At 35.8% G+C, this 16,292-nt stretch overlaps 1 protein-coding gene across 50 annotated transcripts in view; it reads right to left on the bottom strand.

Moving 5' to 3' along the window:
* ST7L (suppression of tumorigenicity 7 like) overlaps window positions 1-16,292 on the bottom strand; it is a 190,540-nt gene that overhangs the window by 147,942 nt on the left and 26,306 nt on the right. For all 50 annotated transcript variants that reach the window (XR_014054754.1, XR_014054750.1, XR_014054756.1 and 47 more), the window contains 4 exons: window positions 14,182-14,260; window positions 2,960-3,114; window positions 1,369-1,466; window positions 774-888 (listed from right to left, as the gene is read on the bottom strand). Coding sequence is in view for 41 of the 50 variants with exons in the window: in XM_081493559.1 (XP_081349685.1) it covers window positions 774-888; window positions 1,369-1,466; window positions 2,960-3,114; window positions 14,182-14,260 (447 nt within the window). In the remaining 9 variants the exon portion in view is untranslated. The remainder of the gene's footprint in view (window positions 1-773; window positions 889-1,368; window positions 1,467-2,959; window positions 3,115-14,181; window positions 14,261-16,292) is intronic.

The raw sequence follows: 16,292 nt of genomic DNA, 5'->3' as shown, positions 1-16,292 counted from the left end.
TTCTGAGTTACTCTTATATATACTGCTAAGCAACTTCTGTTAGCCTTCTCCATCACTCCAAAAGAAGAGAAGTGTATAGCATTCCATACTTTTCCAATTACCTCACCTAAGATACTATGCTTCAATATAACTACTATTCATTTGTCTGTATGTTCTACCAAACTGCAAATCCTATAAGGGTTAATTCCATGTTTTCTTGTTTACCACTGTATTCCAAGTGCCTCACAAAGGCACTAAAACAAATGAATATACTTTGACAGAAGGAAAATTTCTCCTTGCAGACTTTTGCTATCAAGAGTATTGATAAAGAAGATACTTAGGGGCTTCCCTGGTGGTCCAGTGGTTAAGAATCTGTCTTGCATTTCAAGGGGACCTGAGTTCAACCCCTGGTCAGGGAACTAAGATTCCACATGCTACGGAGCAACTAAACCTGTGCACAACTACTAAGCCCTCACACCACAACTAGAGAATCTGTGCACTGCAACAAAAGAGCTGCATGATGCAACAAAGATCCCGCATGCCTCAAATGTGGACATAGCCAAATAAATATTTACAAAAAGAAGAAGATACTTAATAGTAACTTGTGTCCATAGATTCTAAATACTGACTAGAAAGAATGCAAAGAGTAAGTCACAGAAATACCAGAGTAGGATACCATTTGTGATCACTTTATATTGAAAAAAAAACAAAACACTTTAACTATGCTATCAACTAAGAGGGGCTTCCCTGGTAGCTCAGCTGGTAAAGAATCAACTAAGAGAATTATCACTCACCATCATATTTTGCTAGAACTGCTTGGACATCTGCATAGGCCTGTAATTCTAAGAGTGATTCTAGGAGATTTTCATGGATGTTCAACATGGTAAGAGGAGGAAATTCTTTCATTAACTGTATATTAAAAGGAAAAAAGATTAAAATTATAGCAAATGAACTCAATACAGAAGTAGAAATTCCTTATTAAAACTTGGGGGACTCAACCTCTAAGAAATTTGTGTATAAGTATCTTGTTACAAAACTATCAATTAAAAAACAAAACTCTAGTGGGGCATAACTTACAGAGGTATTCTCCATCCCATCCCCTAGACCCAATAAAACAAAAACAAATTCAAAAAAAAAAACAAAACAAAAAAAACGATTCTGGGGAATTCCCTAGTGGTCCAGTGGTTGGCACTTTCTCTGCCAGGGCCTGAGGTTTGATCCCTGGTTGGGGAGCTAAGATGCAACAAGCCACATGGTACCGCCAATAAATAAACGTTACAAAAAAAAAAAAGCCACACAGTGATTTTGCATTAACTTAAGCAGCAACTTAAAACATATTTTCAGTTTTGAAAGAATAAAGATACAGGTTAAGTCATCAAATTTACTTACATCTCTCATTATTTTTACTGCCTCTCTTATTCTTCCTAATTTTCTTGCACACATTGCCAGTCTTCTTTTAATATACACCAGTACATTGGTATCTCTCCCTATTTAAAAAAAACAACAAATGACCCAAAACTATCACTTTTATATTATGACCAGCTATTTCATTAATATATTTATCTATCAATTTTATTAGCCTGGAAGGCAAATAATTTTATATACCCTGGAAGGTTCAATTAAAATTAAACTGTATCAGAATGGAAAAATATTAATAATTGTTGAATTTGGGTAATGAACAATGAATGAAAGTTAATTATATTGCTCTATTTTTATAGATATTTGAAGTTTTTTATATTAAAAGCTTAAAATATGTATATGTATATATATACATATAGGATTACTTTTGACTCTAAGTAATCTGAGTACAGTATATATAAAGTAATTTGTGTACCCTAGGCAAGTAGATTTTACTATTAAAAGACATACATTAATAGGAAGAAATAACATGAATCTATTAAGTTTCTATATAAACAATCTACTATTTTAATATTACCTGTTATCTTAACTGACAAAAGATATTCAAAACAAAATTTATATACTATTGTAAATTTTTGCTCAAGGGCAAAACTACTTCTAGAAAGGGCTAACAAATATTTCTGAACCTACCCCATAACTAAATTTGAGATTATACAAGGACAAATGGCATGACTTTTTTACAGACGTAGTTTCATTAGTTTCAGACTGCAAGATTATATATTCCCACAGTTGTGTGTTATAACAACATGCATTAATGAAACATCCTATATACATCAATATTTAGTTTAGAGAGAAAACATTATCCAAATTTTAATTTCCGCAAACAAAAGATTTAGAACTTAACTCCCAGCAGATAATGCATTATATAAACATATCTCAACTTATTGCCCACTCTCTGCGAAAATCATGAAATTAAACCCTCTGGCCACACAATATAGCAGGAAGCAACAACATTACAGATCCTAAAATCTTTGGTAAAAGTGTCTCAATCACAACTGGGAGAATATGCCTAAGAGTGGAAAGAAAGGATGTCAGTTGCTATGGCCCATATGATCTCAAACATACTGTAGAGAAAAAAACCACCAAAGAAAGAGTCAATACCATGTATAAGGCTGGTTTTTGTGCTAAAGGGCCACTCCCTGGCACTATATGGAGATATTTTTACAGCCTGAAGAGCAAATTAAATGATATATATACCTCTACTACTGCTTGGGTAAGGGTGGAAAAAAGTAACAGCTGTTTATCATTGCTAGAAGGTTCTCTTGAATCTTGAATATTTTTGAGTTGTGTTTCCCCAATTCTTGCGTGAAATAAATTACTGTTACGTTTCAGAGCAGCACATCTCTCAATAACCAGAGCAAATCTATTCTCTTCCACAAACATTCTCTAGCTAACACACATTTTTGTCTTGCTGACTTGAACAGACTTGTTATATCTCCTGAAGAGCAGCTAACTTTTAAGTATCAAGTTTTTTAAATTTATGGTTGTTTTGTGTTTTACACATAAAAGAGGCAACTGCAGGAACTAAAACACAGGTGAGAATTAGTTCATATTCACTTACTCAGTTGAGCTTCATGCTGAGGACTTTGGTGCTGGCACTGTTGTGACCGCCTATAAATTGTTTCTCCTGCCTTGAGTGCCTGTTTAAATAACCTTTCAGCATCTACAATAGTTGTTGCTTCTTCCTCAGCCAATAGAACATATGCAGTGGCACAGCTTTAAAGTAAGCAAGCAAGGCAATTTTAAGTAAAATGGTAAAGCAAGTAGTTTCTTTGGGGTATGTCTATTTACATAACATTTCCCTATCTTTACCTAAACTTTCTGTAATAGGGAAGAACATTTTCTATTCTATTACAAGTTAATCACTAAAGGGATGTTGCCTATAAACTTAAATTATACATAATAATCCAACTTTCAGAACTCTGCCTCCCAGGTAATTAGCTATTCTAAAAGACTTTTATTTAGCTCACAGGAAACATCTTGGCCAGGCCCACCTGAGAGGAAGAAATTAACACACTCCTCCAGAGGTGGATGGGAACCAGGAAATGTTTGACTTCACTCCTTCCCCTTCTAGTATAAAAGAAGATTGAATTCTTCAAACTCAAGCAAGAGAGTTCTTTGTAAGCATAAATGCACCATCTTCTTGATTTTCTGACTTTCAGAATAAAGCTATTATTCCTTGCCCCAACAACTCATTGCTCAATTATTGGCCTGTCATATGGCAAGCACTACAAGGTCAGACTTGGTAACAAATTTCGGTTATTCATAAACACTTTCTATTTTTTGTTTTTGTTCTATTACTATTGTTATACCCCTCTTGTGAAGGGGTATCAAAATTGTGTTTTCCATTTTTATTTCTCTTATGATGATGTCTCTTATTATGACATTGAGCACCTTTTTATGTACTTTTTGGTCATTTATATATCTTCATTGCTGCTGCTGCTGCTGCTAAGTCGCTTGAGTCGTGTCCGACTCTGTGTGACCCCACAGACGGCAGCCCACCAGGCTCCGCCGTCCTTGGGATTCTCCAAGCAAGAATACTGGAGTGTGTTGCCATGTCCTTCTCCAGTGCATAAAAAGGAAAAGTGAAAGTGAAGTCGCTAGTCGTGTCCGACTCTTCTCGACCCCATGGACTGCAGCCTACCAGGCTCCTCCGTCCATGGGATTTTCCAGGCAAGAGTACTGGAGTGGGGTGCCATTGCCTTCTCCGATATCTTCATTGAAAAAACATCTATTCAAATCCTTTGCCCATTTTTAATTGGGTTGTCTTTGTTACTGAGCTGTAAGAGTTCTTTCTATGTTCTGAATACTAGGCCCTTATCAAATATGACTTGCAAATATTTTCTCTCAACCCGTGGGTTGCATTTTCACTTTTTTGACAATATCCTTTTGTTAGGCAGTCAGACTAGGAAACAGGAATTCAAAATGGCGGTGGCTAAAAAACAAGGAAGGGAAAGCCCGCAAAAATGGAACAAAGGAAGGTCAAAGGGAGGTCCGAGGACCGGAGTGAGAACTTCAGGTAGAACAGCACTCCTGGCTACGCCCAATTTGCATTGGGCAGGCCCAGGGGGAGGAAAAAACATGTAAAAAGAGGAGCCAAAAGTGCTCTCTCTCTCCCGTGCGCTGGGGCGTTCTTCTCTTCATGTCTTTGGGTCGACGGTTGGCATGCCCTCATGCTTCGAGGATGGATTTTCCTGCTATTATCTTCAAAATAAAAAGGCTGTAACACTGAGCTGTAACAATGATTAGTCTAAGAGCTATAACACAGTCTGTTCGAGACCGGAGAGCTATAACACGGTCTGTCCAAGACCCGAGAGCTGTGACCTGCCGAGGGCTCTAATGTCCGTCACTCCAAATCTTTGTTGTGACGCGACAGAACCAAGGAGCATACACTCGCCTGACACTTTGATTGCACAAAAGCTTTTAATTTTGAGGAAATCTAATTTATCTAACCATCCCCAAGAAAAAGAAATGCAAAAGGCAAAACAGCTGTCTGAGGAGGCCTTACAATTAGCTGAGAAAAGAGAAGTTAAAGACAAAGGAGAAAAGGAAAGATATACACATTTGAATGCAGAGTTCCAAAGAATAGCAAGGAGAGATAAGAAAGCCTTCCTCAGTGATCAGTGCAAAGAAACAGAGGAAAACAATAGAATGGGAAAGACTAGAGATCTCTTCAAGAAAATCAGAGATATCAAGGGAACATTTCATGCAAAGATGAGCACAATAAAGGACAGAAATGGTATGGACCTAACAGAAGCAGAAGATACTAAGAAGAGGTGGCAAGAATATATGGAAGAACTATACAAAAAAGATCTTCATGACCCAGATAACCATGATGGTGTGATCACTCACCTAGAGCCAGATATCCTGGAATGTGAAGTCAAGTGGGCCTTAGGAAGCATCACTGTGAATAAAGCAAGTGGAGGTGATGGAATTCCAGTTGAGCTCTTTCAAATCCTAAAAGATGATGCTGTGAAAGTGCTGCACTCAATATGCCAGCAAAATTGGAAAACTCAGCAGTGGCCACGGGACTGGAAAAGGTCAGTTTTCATTCCAATCCCAAAGAAAGGCAATGCCAAAGAATGTTCAAACTACCACACAACTGCACTCGTCTCACACGTTAGCAAAGTACTGCTCAAAATTCTCCAAGTCAGGCTTCAATAGTACATGAACCATGAGCTTCCAGATGTTCAAGCTGGATTTAGAAAAGGCAGAGGAACCAGAGATCAAATTGCCACCACTTGGAAAAAGCAAGAGAATTCCAGAAAAACATCTATTTCTGCTTTATTGATTATGCCAAAACCTTTGACTGTGTAGATCACAACAAACTGGAAAATTCTTCAAGAGATGGGAATACCAGACCACTTGACCTGCCTCCTGAGAAGTCTGTATGCAGGCAAGAAGCAACAGTTAGAACTGGACATGGAACAACAGACTGGTTCCAAATTGGGAAAGGAGTATGTCAAGGCTGTATATTGTCACCCTGCTTAATTTATATGCAGAGTACATCATGAGAAACGCTGGGCTGGATGAAGCACAAGCTGGATTCAAGATTGCCGGGAGAAATATCAATAACCAGATATGCAGATGACACCACCCTAACGGCAGAAAGTGAAGAGGAACTAAAGAGCCTCTTGATGAAAGTGAAAGAGGAGAGTGAAAAAGCTCGCTTAAACCTCAACTTTCAAAAAACTAAGATCATAACATGGCATGGTCCCGTCACTTCATGGCAAATAGATGGGGAAACAAAACAGTGAGAGATTTTATTTTCTTGGGCTCCAAAATCACTGCAGATGGTGACTACAGCCATGAAATTAAAAAGACGCTTGCTCCTTGGAAGAAAAGCTATGATCAACCTAGACAGCATATTAAAAAGCAGAGACATTACTTTGCCAACAAAGGTCCATCTAGTCAAAGCTATGGTTTTTCCAGTAGTCATGTATGGATGTGAGAGTTGGACTATAAAGAAAGCTGAGTGCTGAAGAATTGATGCTTTTAACTGTGGTGTTGGAGAAGACTCTTGAGAGTGCCTTGGACTGCAAGGAGATCCAACCAGTCAATCTTAAAGGAAATCAGTCCTGAATATTCATTGGAAGGACTGATGCCGAAGCTGAAATTCCAATACTTTGGCCACCTGATGCGAAGAACTGACTCCTTGGAAAAGACCCTGACGCTGGGAAAGATTGATGGTTGGATGGCATCACCGATGTGATGGACATGAGTTTCACCAAGCTTCGGGAGCTGGTGATAGACAGGGAAGCTTGGCGTGCTGCAGTCCATGGGGTCGCAAAGATTCGGACATGACTGAGAGACTGAACTGAATTTATCTAATTTTCCTTTTGTTGCTTGTGCTTCTGCTGTCATGTCTAAGAAACCACTGCCAAACCGATAGTCATGAACATTCTAAAAGTTTTATAGTCTTAGCTTTTAAGTTTAGCTCTTTGTTTACCATTTAATTAATTGTATATGGTGTGAGGCAAGGGTCTAACTTCATATGTTTGTTTTGTGGTTATCAAGCTGTTACTGTTTGTTGAAGACTATTCTTTCCCCCAATGAATGGTCTTGGCACCCTTTTCAAAAATCAATTGACCACTGGGACTTCCCTGGTGGACCACTGATTGAGCATCTCCCTTGCACTTCAGGGAATGCAGGTTCAAGCCCTGGTCGGGGAACTTGAACCCCACATATTGCAGAGCTACTGAGCCTGCCTGCTGCAACAAAAGATCCTGCATGATGCAACGAAGACCTTGCATGCCACAACTAAGACCTGAGGCAGCCAAATAAAAAAAAATTTTTTTTAAAAAAGAGAGAACACACATTGGATTTTTTTAAAAAATCAATTGACCATAGATGTATGAGTTTATTTCTGAACTCTCAGTTTGATTCCATTAATCCAGAAGACTATCTTTATGATTTAATTATTGTAGCTTCATAGTAAGTTTTGAAATCAGGAAATGAGTCCTCCAACTTTGTTCTTTTTCAAGATTGTTTTATCTACTTGAAGTCTCTTGGAATTCCATATTTTAACATCAGTTTGTCCATTTCTGCAAAACCAGCAATTGAAATTTTGACAGAGATTGCAATGAATTTGTACATCAACTTGACAAATACTAGCATATTAACAATAATAAGTGTTCCAACCCATGAACATGAGATGTCTTTTCATTTATTTAGGTCTTCTTTAACCTCTTTTGATAATACTTTGTAGTTTTCAGTGTACAAGTCTTGTACTTCCTTGGTTAAATTTATTCTTAAATACTTTAATATTTTTGATGCTACTATAAATGGAATTGTTTCCTTAATTCCTCTTCAGATTGTTCATTGCTATTGTATAAAAATACAACTGATTTTATGTTGATTTTGTTTCCTGCAACTTTGTTGAACTCTTTTAGTACCTCCAATAGTTCTAAGGTGGATTTTTTAATATTTTCTACATATAAGATCATGTCATCTTTGAACAGAAATACAAAAGCCATTTTCCCCCTCTTATTACCTAAGTGTATTGGTTAGCACTTCCAATACAATGCTAAATTGAAGTGGCAAGAGCAGACATGCATATGTGCTCAGTCATGTCCAACTCTTTGCAACCCCATGGAGTGTAGACTGCTAAGCTCCTCTGTCCATAGAATTCTCCAGGCAAGAATACTGGACAGGGTTGCCATTTCCTACTCCAGGGAGTGTTCCCAACCCAGGGATTGTCTCCTATGTCTCCTGCATTGGAAGGTAGATTCTTTACCACTGAGACACCTGGAAGCCTGGCAACGGCAGGCATTATTACCTTATTCTTGATCTTAGAGGGCAAGCTTTCAGCCTTTCAGTCTTATGTATGTAGTTAGCTATAGTTTTTTCAGAGATGTCCTTAACAGTCTGAGGAAGTTTCCTCACATCCTTGTTTTTATAATAAAATGGTGTTGGATTTTGTCAAACACTTTTTTAGCATCAACAGAGATGACTGCTTGGTTCTTGTCTATCAATGTGGTGTCTTACATTGAATGATTTTCACATATTAAACCACCCTTGCCTCCCTGGCATAATCCCACTTGGTCACATAATTCTTCTGTATAATTCTTTTAATTTGCTGCTGGTGTGCTAGTATTTTGTTGAAATTTTCTGCATCTCTATTCATAGTGAACGTAGTCTGTAGTTTTTGTTTCTAACGATGTCTTTCTCTGCTTTTGGTGTAAGAATAGTACTGGCCTCACAGAGTAAGTTAGGAAAACTTACTTCCTCTTCTACTTCTTTGAAGAGATTAAGAAGGATAGGTGTTAATTCTTCTTTAAAAGTTTGGTAGAAATCACTGGTGAAGTATGTCCTAGGATTTCTTTGGAAGTTTTAACTGATTTAATCTCTTCATTGATTAAAAGTATATCCAGATTTTCTATTTCTTCTGGAGTCAGTTTTGGTAGTTTGTAAATTTCATTTGTCCATTTCATTCAAGTTATACAATTTGGCACACAACTGTTCATAGCATTCTCTCACAATACTTTTAATTTCTTTAAGGTTAGTAGTAATGTCCCCAGTTTCATTCTTGATTTTAAGTAAGCTGAGTCTTCCCTCTTTTAACTGGTCATCTAGCTTAAAGTTTGTCAGGTCTGTTGATCTCTTTTTAAAAAAAACGACCTTTAGTTTCATTGATTCTATCATTTTTTTATTCTCTATTTTGTTTATATCTAATATTTATTACACTTGATCTTAGCCAAAAGGCCTAGAAGACTGGACATGGAACAACAGACTGGTTCCAAATAGGAAAAGGAGTATGTCAAGGCTGTATCCTGTCACCCTGCTTATTTAACTTATATGTAGAGTACATCATGCAAAATGCCAGGCTGGATGAAGCACAAGCTGGAATCAAGACTGGTGGGAGAAATATCAATAACCTCAGATATGCAGATGACACCACCCTTATGGCAGAAAGCAAAGAACTAAACAGCCTCGTGATGAAAGTGAAAGAGGAGAGTGAAAAAGCTGGCTTAAAACTCAATATTCAAAAAACTAAGATCATGACATCTGGTCCCACCACTTCATGGCAAATAGATGGGGAAACAATGGAAACAGTGACAGACTTTATTTTCTTGGGCTCCAAAATCACTGCAGATGGTGACTACAGCCATGAAATTAAAAAGACGCTTGCTCCTTGGAAGAAAAGCTATGATCAACCTAGACAGCATATTAAAAAGCAGAGACATTACTTTGCCAACAAAGGTCCATCTAGTCAAAGCTATAGCTTTTCCAGTAGTCATGTATGGTTGTGACAGTTGGACTATAAAGAAGGCTGAGCACTGAAGAATTGATGCCTTTGAACTGTGGTGTTGGAGAAGACTCTTGAGAGTCCCCTGGACTGCAAGATCCAACCGGTCAACCTTAGAGGAAATCAATCCTGAATATTCACTGGAAGAACTGATGCTGAAACTGAAACTCCAATACTTTGGCCACCTGATGCAAAGAACTGACTCCTTGGAAAAACCCTGATGCTGGGAAAGATTGAAGGTAGGAGGAGAAGGGGATGACAGAGGATGAGATGGTTGGATGGCATCAGCGACTTGACGGACATGAGTTTGAGTCAACTCCGGGAGTTGGTGATGGACAGGGAAGCCTGGTGTGCTGCAGTCCATGGGGAAACAAAGAATCGGACACGACTGAGTGACTGAACTGAACTGAATCTTTATTACTCCCTCCCTTCTGCCTCGAGTTTAGTTGGCTCTTCATTTCCTAACTCCTTAAGGTATAAAGCTAAGTCCTTGATTTAAGAGCTTTTTTCTTTATTAATGTAGGTATTTACCACTATAAATTTTTCTCTGAGCATGTACTGCTTTTGTTGTATTTCATGATTTTTGATACGTTATGTTTTATTTTCACTCATCCCAAAGCATTTTTCTAATTTATCTTGTGATTTCTCCTTTGACATTATTTGTCTATAGAGTTTGTTGTTTAATTTCCACATATTCCAATATGGTGAAATTCCTGAATTTCCTTCTGTTACTGACTTCTAGTTTCATTTCACTGTAGTGAGGGTAGATAGTTTATATGATTTCAATCATTTTAAGTTTATTGAGAACTATTTATGTCTTAACTATGATGCATCCTGGAGAATGCTCCATGTACACTTTGGGTGTATGGAAATGTTGTTGGGTAGATATCTGTTAGATACAGTTGGTTTACAGTGTTGTTCGTTCAAGTCTTCTATTTCTTTGTGTATCTTTTGTCTAGTTATTCTATCCATTATTGAAAATGAGATGTTGACATCTTCAACTATTCCTGTTGAACTCTTTATTTCTCCCTCAATTCTGCCAGTTTTTGGTTCATACGCTTTGGGGCTCTCTTATTAGATGTATACAAGTTTATAATTGTTATATCTTTTTGATAAATTGAACTTTTGTCATTATATAATGTCAAACTTTGTCTTGTAAAAATTTTTATCTTAAAGTCTATTTTGTCTGGTATTAGTTTAACCACTCTATCTCTCTTTGGCTACTATTCGCATGGAATATTTTTTTCCACACTTTCACTTTATACTTGTGTCTTTGAATCTAAAGAATCTCTTGTAGATAGCATATAGTTGGACTACTTTTTCTCCCTATCCATTCTGCTACTCAATGCCTCTTAACTAAAGAGCTTAATCTATTTACCTTTACATAATTAGTGATAAGGAAGAAATTGTTTTCTCCATTTTCCTATTTGTTTTCTATATATCCTGTCTTTTTTCTTGTTATTGTTCTCATTTCCTGCATTACTGTCTTCTTTTGTGTTAGACAGATATTTTCTAGTACACCATTTTGGTTCCCTTATTTCTTTTTATCATATTTTTTATTTCTTAGTGGTTAACAGTTAACAATTATATTTAACAACTTACAAAAACCAAGAATGTATTAATAATAATTTAGTTTCAATAGTACACAAAACTTTGCTCCTATATAGCTCCTCTCCCCTTATGTTATTATGGTCACAGATTGCAACTATATAAACTGTATGTCCATCAACACAGATTTACAAGGACTGTTTTACACAGCTGTCTTTTAAATCATATAGATAAAAAGAACTTTGAACCAAAAAAAATTAATATTGACTTTATTTGCCTATGCAGTTACACTTCTGGTGTTCTTTACTGCTTTGTGTGGACTCAAGACTGTCTAGTATCCTTTTATTTCAGCCTGACGGCCTCCTTGTCGCATTTCCTGTAGGAGAAGTTCAGGTCTACTAGCACTGAACTCTGTTTTTGTTTATCTGAGAATGTCTTCTTCTTTTGTTTTTTTTTGAAGGATAGGGTTGCTAGACACAGAATCCTGAGCTAACAGGTTTTTTTCTTCCTAAACTTTAACTATATTATCCACTGCCTTATATGGTTTCTGATGAGAAATCAGCTGTTAATCTTTTTTAGGATTACTTATATGTGATGAGTTGCTTCTCTCTTGCTGCTTTCAGGTATCTGCCCTTATCTCTGGCTTTTGAAAGCTTGATTATAATGTATCTCATTATGGATATCTTTTGAGTATGTCTTCTGTGGGGTGCATTGAGCTTCTTTGATGTGTAGATCCATACCTTTCATCAAATTTGGGATCTTTTCAGCCAATATTTCTTCAAATAGTCTTTTTTGCCTCTTTCTCTCTATCCTTCTGGGACTTCATTATGCATAGGTAAGTATGTTTAACAGTGTCCCACAGGTTTCTTAGGCTCTGTTCTCTTTGCTTCATTCTTTTATTTTTGATCAAAATCAAGTTTGCTGATTCCTTCTTCTGCCTGTTTAGATCTGCTGCTGAACCCCAAGAGGAAATTTTAAATTTCAGTTAAACTTTTCAACTCTAGAATTTCTATTTAGTTTTTATTATTTCTACCTCTTTACTGATATTCTCTAATCTGAGACAGATTCTCATGGTTTCTTTTAGTTCTTTGTATATGGCTTCCTTTACCTCCTTGAGCATATTTTAAATAGTTGATTTAAAGTATTTGTCTAGCAAGTCCAAAGTCTGGGCTTCTTCAAGGGCAGTTTCTATTCATTTCCTTCTTGTCTCTGTGAAAGGCATATTTTTCTGCTTTGTATGTCTTATAATTTTTTTGTTGAAAACTGGAAATTTAAAATATTATAATCTAGCAACTCTAGAAATCAGATTTCCTCTCCTCCCCAGGGATTGTTGTTGCTGTTTATAGTTGTTTGTTTAATAACTTCTGAACTGATTTTGTAGTTTATATTCTCTGTCATGAGTGACTAGTGAAGTCTCTGCTCTTTTAGCATAATGGTTAGTTAGTGACTTGATAGAGATTGCCCTAAACCCCTGAAATCAAAAACAAAACAAAAAACAAGTCTTTGCAGATGGGTTCTGTGTGTGTATGGGGGCATACCTTCAACATTCAGTCAGGCAGTTTACAACTCTGCCTTAGCTTTCCCTTTCTGTTTGTGCAGAACCTGAAAGTTAGACAGACATGAGAGCTTAGGGCCTTAAATCTTTTCTGAGCAAGTGCCCAAACTTGGGCATGTGTGTAGCTGCTGAGATTCCTAGAAATATGTGGAAGCTTTCAAAAACCTTTATTTCCCAGTTTCTCATTCCTCAGCCTTTCCTCCCAACCTTTCTAGTCTGTCTATTGTTTGCCTGTTGTTACCCCTTGCTCCTGGCAGCAGGCCCTAATACATTTGCCTTTAAATACTTTCAACAAATGCCAGCCCACCCACCCCACTAACTGCCCCCCCTCCCGCAGTGTAGCTGTGTCAGTGCTGGGAGAGTTTCAAATTAACCAAAGTAAAACAGGCAAGCCCTTTGAGCTGGTCCTTCACAGGTTCATCAGACCAGTCAGACCATCAGACCACTGTTCTTTGAGAATATGATCCAGTTTGCTTCCTTTGTTAGATGGAATTATACCCAGAAGGGTGACTGTTGTCTTCAAGGCTACCACTGAGCTAGGGGGTGGAGGATAGTTAGTGTAAGTTAAAACACCAAAAATAAATAAACAAATAAATAAAACTCTCTAAAGAAATTCAGTTATTTCTTAAAATTGATTAAGCATTCTCTACGTTGCAATAAACTTTTGATTAGTTTTCAGAGTCTCAATAAACTTGATTCACTGCTTGTTGAGTTCCCTACACTGCCATTTTTGTTCTACCCTGGGGTAAGTCTTCTTAAAAAGGATTAATACATCTATGGTAGGGGAGAAAGGAGGAGTATGGGGATAATGCTAAATTCACATTATTCAGGAGGCATTCTTTGATTAATCCCAACTAGGCCTATTTTTTGCTCTTGGCATTTATTTAATATTAGATCAATATTTATTGATCTCTCTTACTTAAATATTAAGTTCACTTATACTTTTTAAAATACAAAGTTGATAGAAGGAACTTTAAAAAAATAAATGCTAACATTAAAAATAATAAGGTTAGAGCCAAGTTTTTCTTATTTTGAATTCCCTTCCCAATCCTCCAACCCTACTAGCAACTATAGGTCTCAGTACTGAATGAATGCTTTCAGTGAATGACATAAATGAAAAACAAAATTAAAATGGGTGGCATAAGTATTTTAGTACTCTATCAAGTATTATCATCAATTAGATCAGTAGTCCCCCTTTTGAAAAATATTTCTACATAATTTCTATTCGAAAGCATAGAAGATAAGTTTACAATTTCAGAAGCAAAAAACAAATGTCAATGAACACTGCAAATTTTGTCCCTAGTATGCAAAAAGAGAAAGGGGACTATTAATGACTCCAAATGTCTTAGGGATAGAAAAAAGGAAACAAAATCATTTGCCTGGGTTTCCTTCAAAACAAACTTATTTTCCATATATTGTATTTCAAACTTACTCATTGTTTAATTCTAAAGCTTGATAGGCTGCTTTGATTCGAGCTGGAGGATTCCTTTCTCTCCATGCCTTCTGCATAACTGTAGGAAAAACATTTCAAAAAGTAGATGAGATGGCAAACATAAATTATCTTATGCAAAACATATAAAGAATGATTTAGAAGAATAAACAAAGATTTAAATAACATGTGCTTAAACATAAACAACAAACGGGGGTGATGGCTCACATTAACCTTATGAAAAGTTTACACTAAATTTGGAAGCTTCACATAAAATAGAAATTAAAATATTATTTCTCTCATTTATATGAATAATAACATAGGTGATACTCAATCAAGTTAACTATATCATTATTATACATGAACATTTATATATCTAAATGTATGTTAAAATTGACATCAGATTATAATTAATGAAATATTCTTATTCTTTTATCCTCTTGGAAAGGTTCTATGGAACTGTTAAAAATACACAAAAACCTTAAAAATCAAAGTTTTTATCTAATCAAAGATTCAGTCCACAAAGAATGCTTGAATTTGTATTTTATATTAAAGGGGGGGAAAAGGAATTAATTTAGGATACAGTACATTTATGGAAAATATGAGTCTCTACTAAGAGTCAAGAAAAGCCTGAATTAGGATCTCTCTGGAATAACAATATTAGTTTTGTTATCATTTACTATACCAAATCGAAAATTTCACATTAAGCAAATTTCTTTAAAATTAAACAAACAAATAAACAAAGAAGATCCATGAAACTATCTGGTCTATTTCAAGTTTGATAAGAAAAATAGAGAATCTATGAATGTTGCTTTTGGAAGGAAACCTACAACTGTCCAGAAAGAATAATGTGGAAAACGTTTAGAGTTTTCCTTTGGAAACAAAATATTAGTCTTGGCTTAGAAAAGGAGACAATATATTCTACTTGTGTAATAAAAATACATTTCTCATATCAAACATGTCACTAGCTAGCTGACAGCTAATGCTTCCTGAACTTGACAAACTGATGCAAGTCAGCACCCATATGATAATACACAGGTAAAGAATAGCATTTTGCTTAAACATTAAAATATTACCTAAAAATTAAATATAATACTTAACTTGCCATTTTTGATGATGAGGCTCCCTTCCATAAGTTACATGATATTTTCAGGTCCAATTTTGACACTGAATTTTATTAACAATTTAAATAGTTACCTGGTACTCTAGCATATTAAGTATACATAGTAATTTATTTAACCAGTTCTCTTTTGATGGATAATTAATTCTTTGCTAAAACTATGATAACCATCTTTTAACATCTATCTTTGTATACCTGGCCAAATATTTCATTTTTAGAAGTGGAATGGTTAAAAATGTATGCATCTTTTAAAAAGACTTTGGATATATATTCCCAAATTCCTCTCAATGAGATTGTATTAATTTACATTTTTTCAGGCAGTGTAGGAGAGTGACTATTTCCTCACTTCCTTAACAACAATGAGTAGTGTCAATCTTTGCTAATTTAATACATGAAAACTATCTCACTTTCATTTGTATTTCTTCTATTTCTAGTAAAGTCATTTAATCTACCATTAAGCATTTTTTGTTATTCATATGTTTTTAAATACTCTATCCAGCCTTAATATCCCTCACAACCAATGTAATTCTAAGCTAAAGAGGAAATGGGAAATAAAGTAGAGGAAGGAAAATATTTACTTCCCTCTAAAACAAGGTTTAGAAATCATTTAGTATTCAATGGTTGATTTAGTATTTAACTGCTGATTTATTATAGTCTTCAAAAGTTCTCTTTAAGAATTCGTGACATGCTTAAGAAATACCACAAGCAGTTAACAATTCAATCAAATTTATCTATTTTTCAAGTTAAATACTATTCTAATACGCTAACAAGCAGAAGAGACAAACTACCATTCAATACAAGACCAGAGGTCAGAAATATAAATGCCTTGAGACCTTGCAGAACTAAAAGCACATGCACTGTCTAAAAGAGAATCACAGTTCAGGTCTAACTGATTACTGCCAAGTGGAAACGTGGGTCCATATTTTCTAACTTAAAATTGTAAATCTGGAGTTTAATGTTAAATAATCTCTTGATTTTGTCTGTTCACTGTCCT

This window comes from Giraffa tippelskirchi, chromosome 5 (genome assembly GCF_054371585.1).
Source record: "Giraffa tippelskirchi isolate mGirTip1 chromosome 5, T2T-mGirTip1v1.2.pri, whole genome shotgun sequence".
In the NCBI taxonomy this organism is placed as follows: Eukaryota; Metazoa; Chordata; class Mammalia; order Artiodactyla; family Giraffidae; genus Giraffa; species Giraffa tippelskirchi.
The sequence above is the reverse complement of the archived record's forward strand: the minus strand, read 5'-3'. Positions and strand labels throughout refer to the sequence as shown.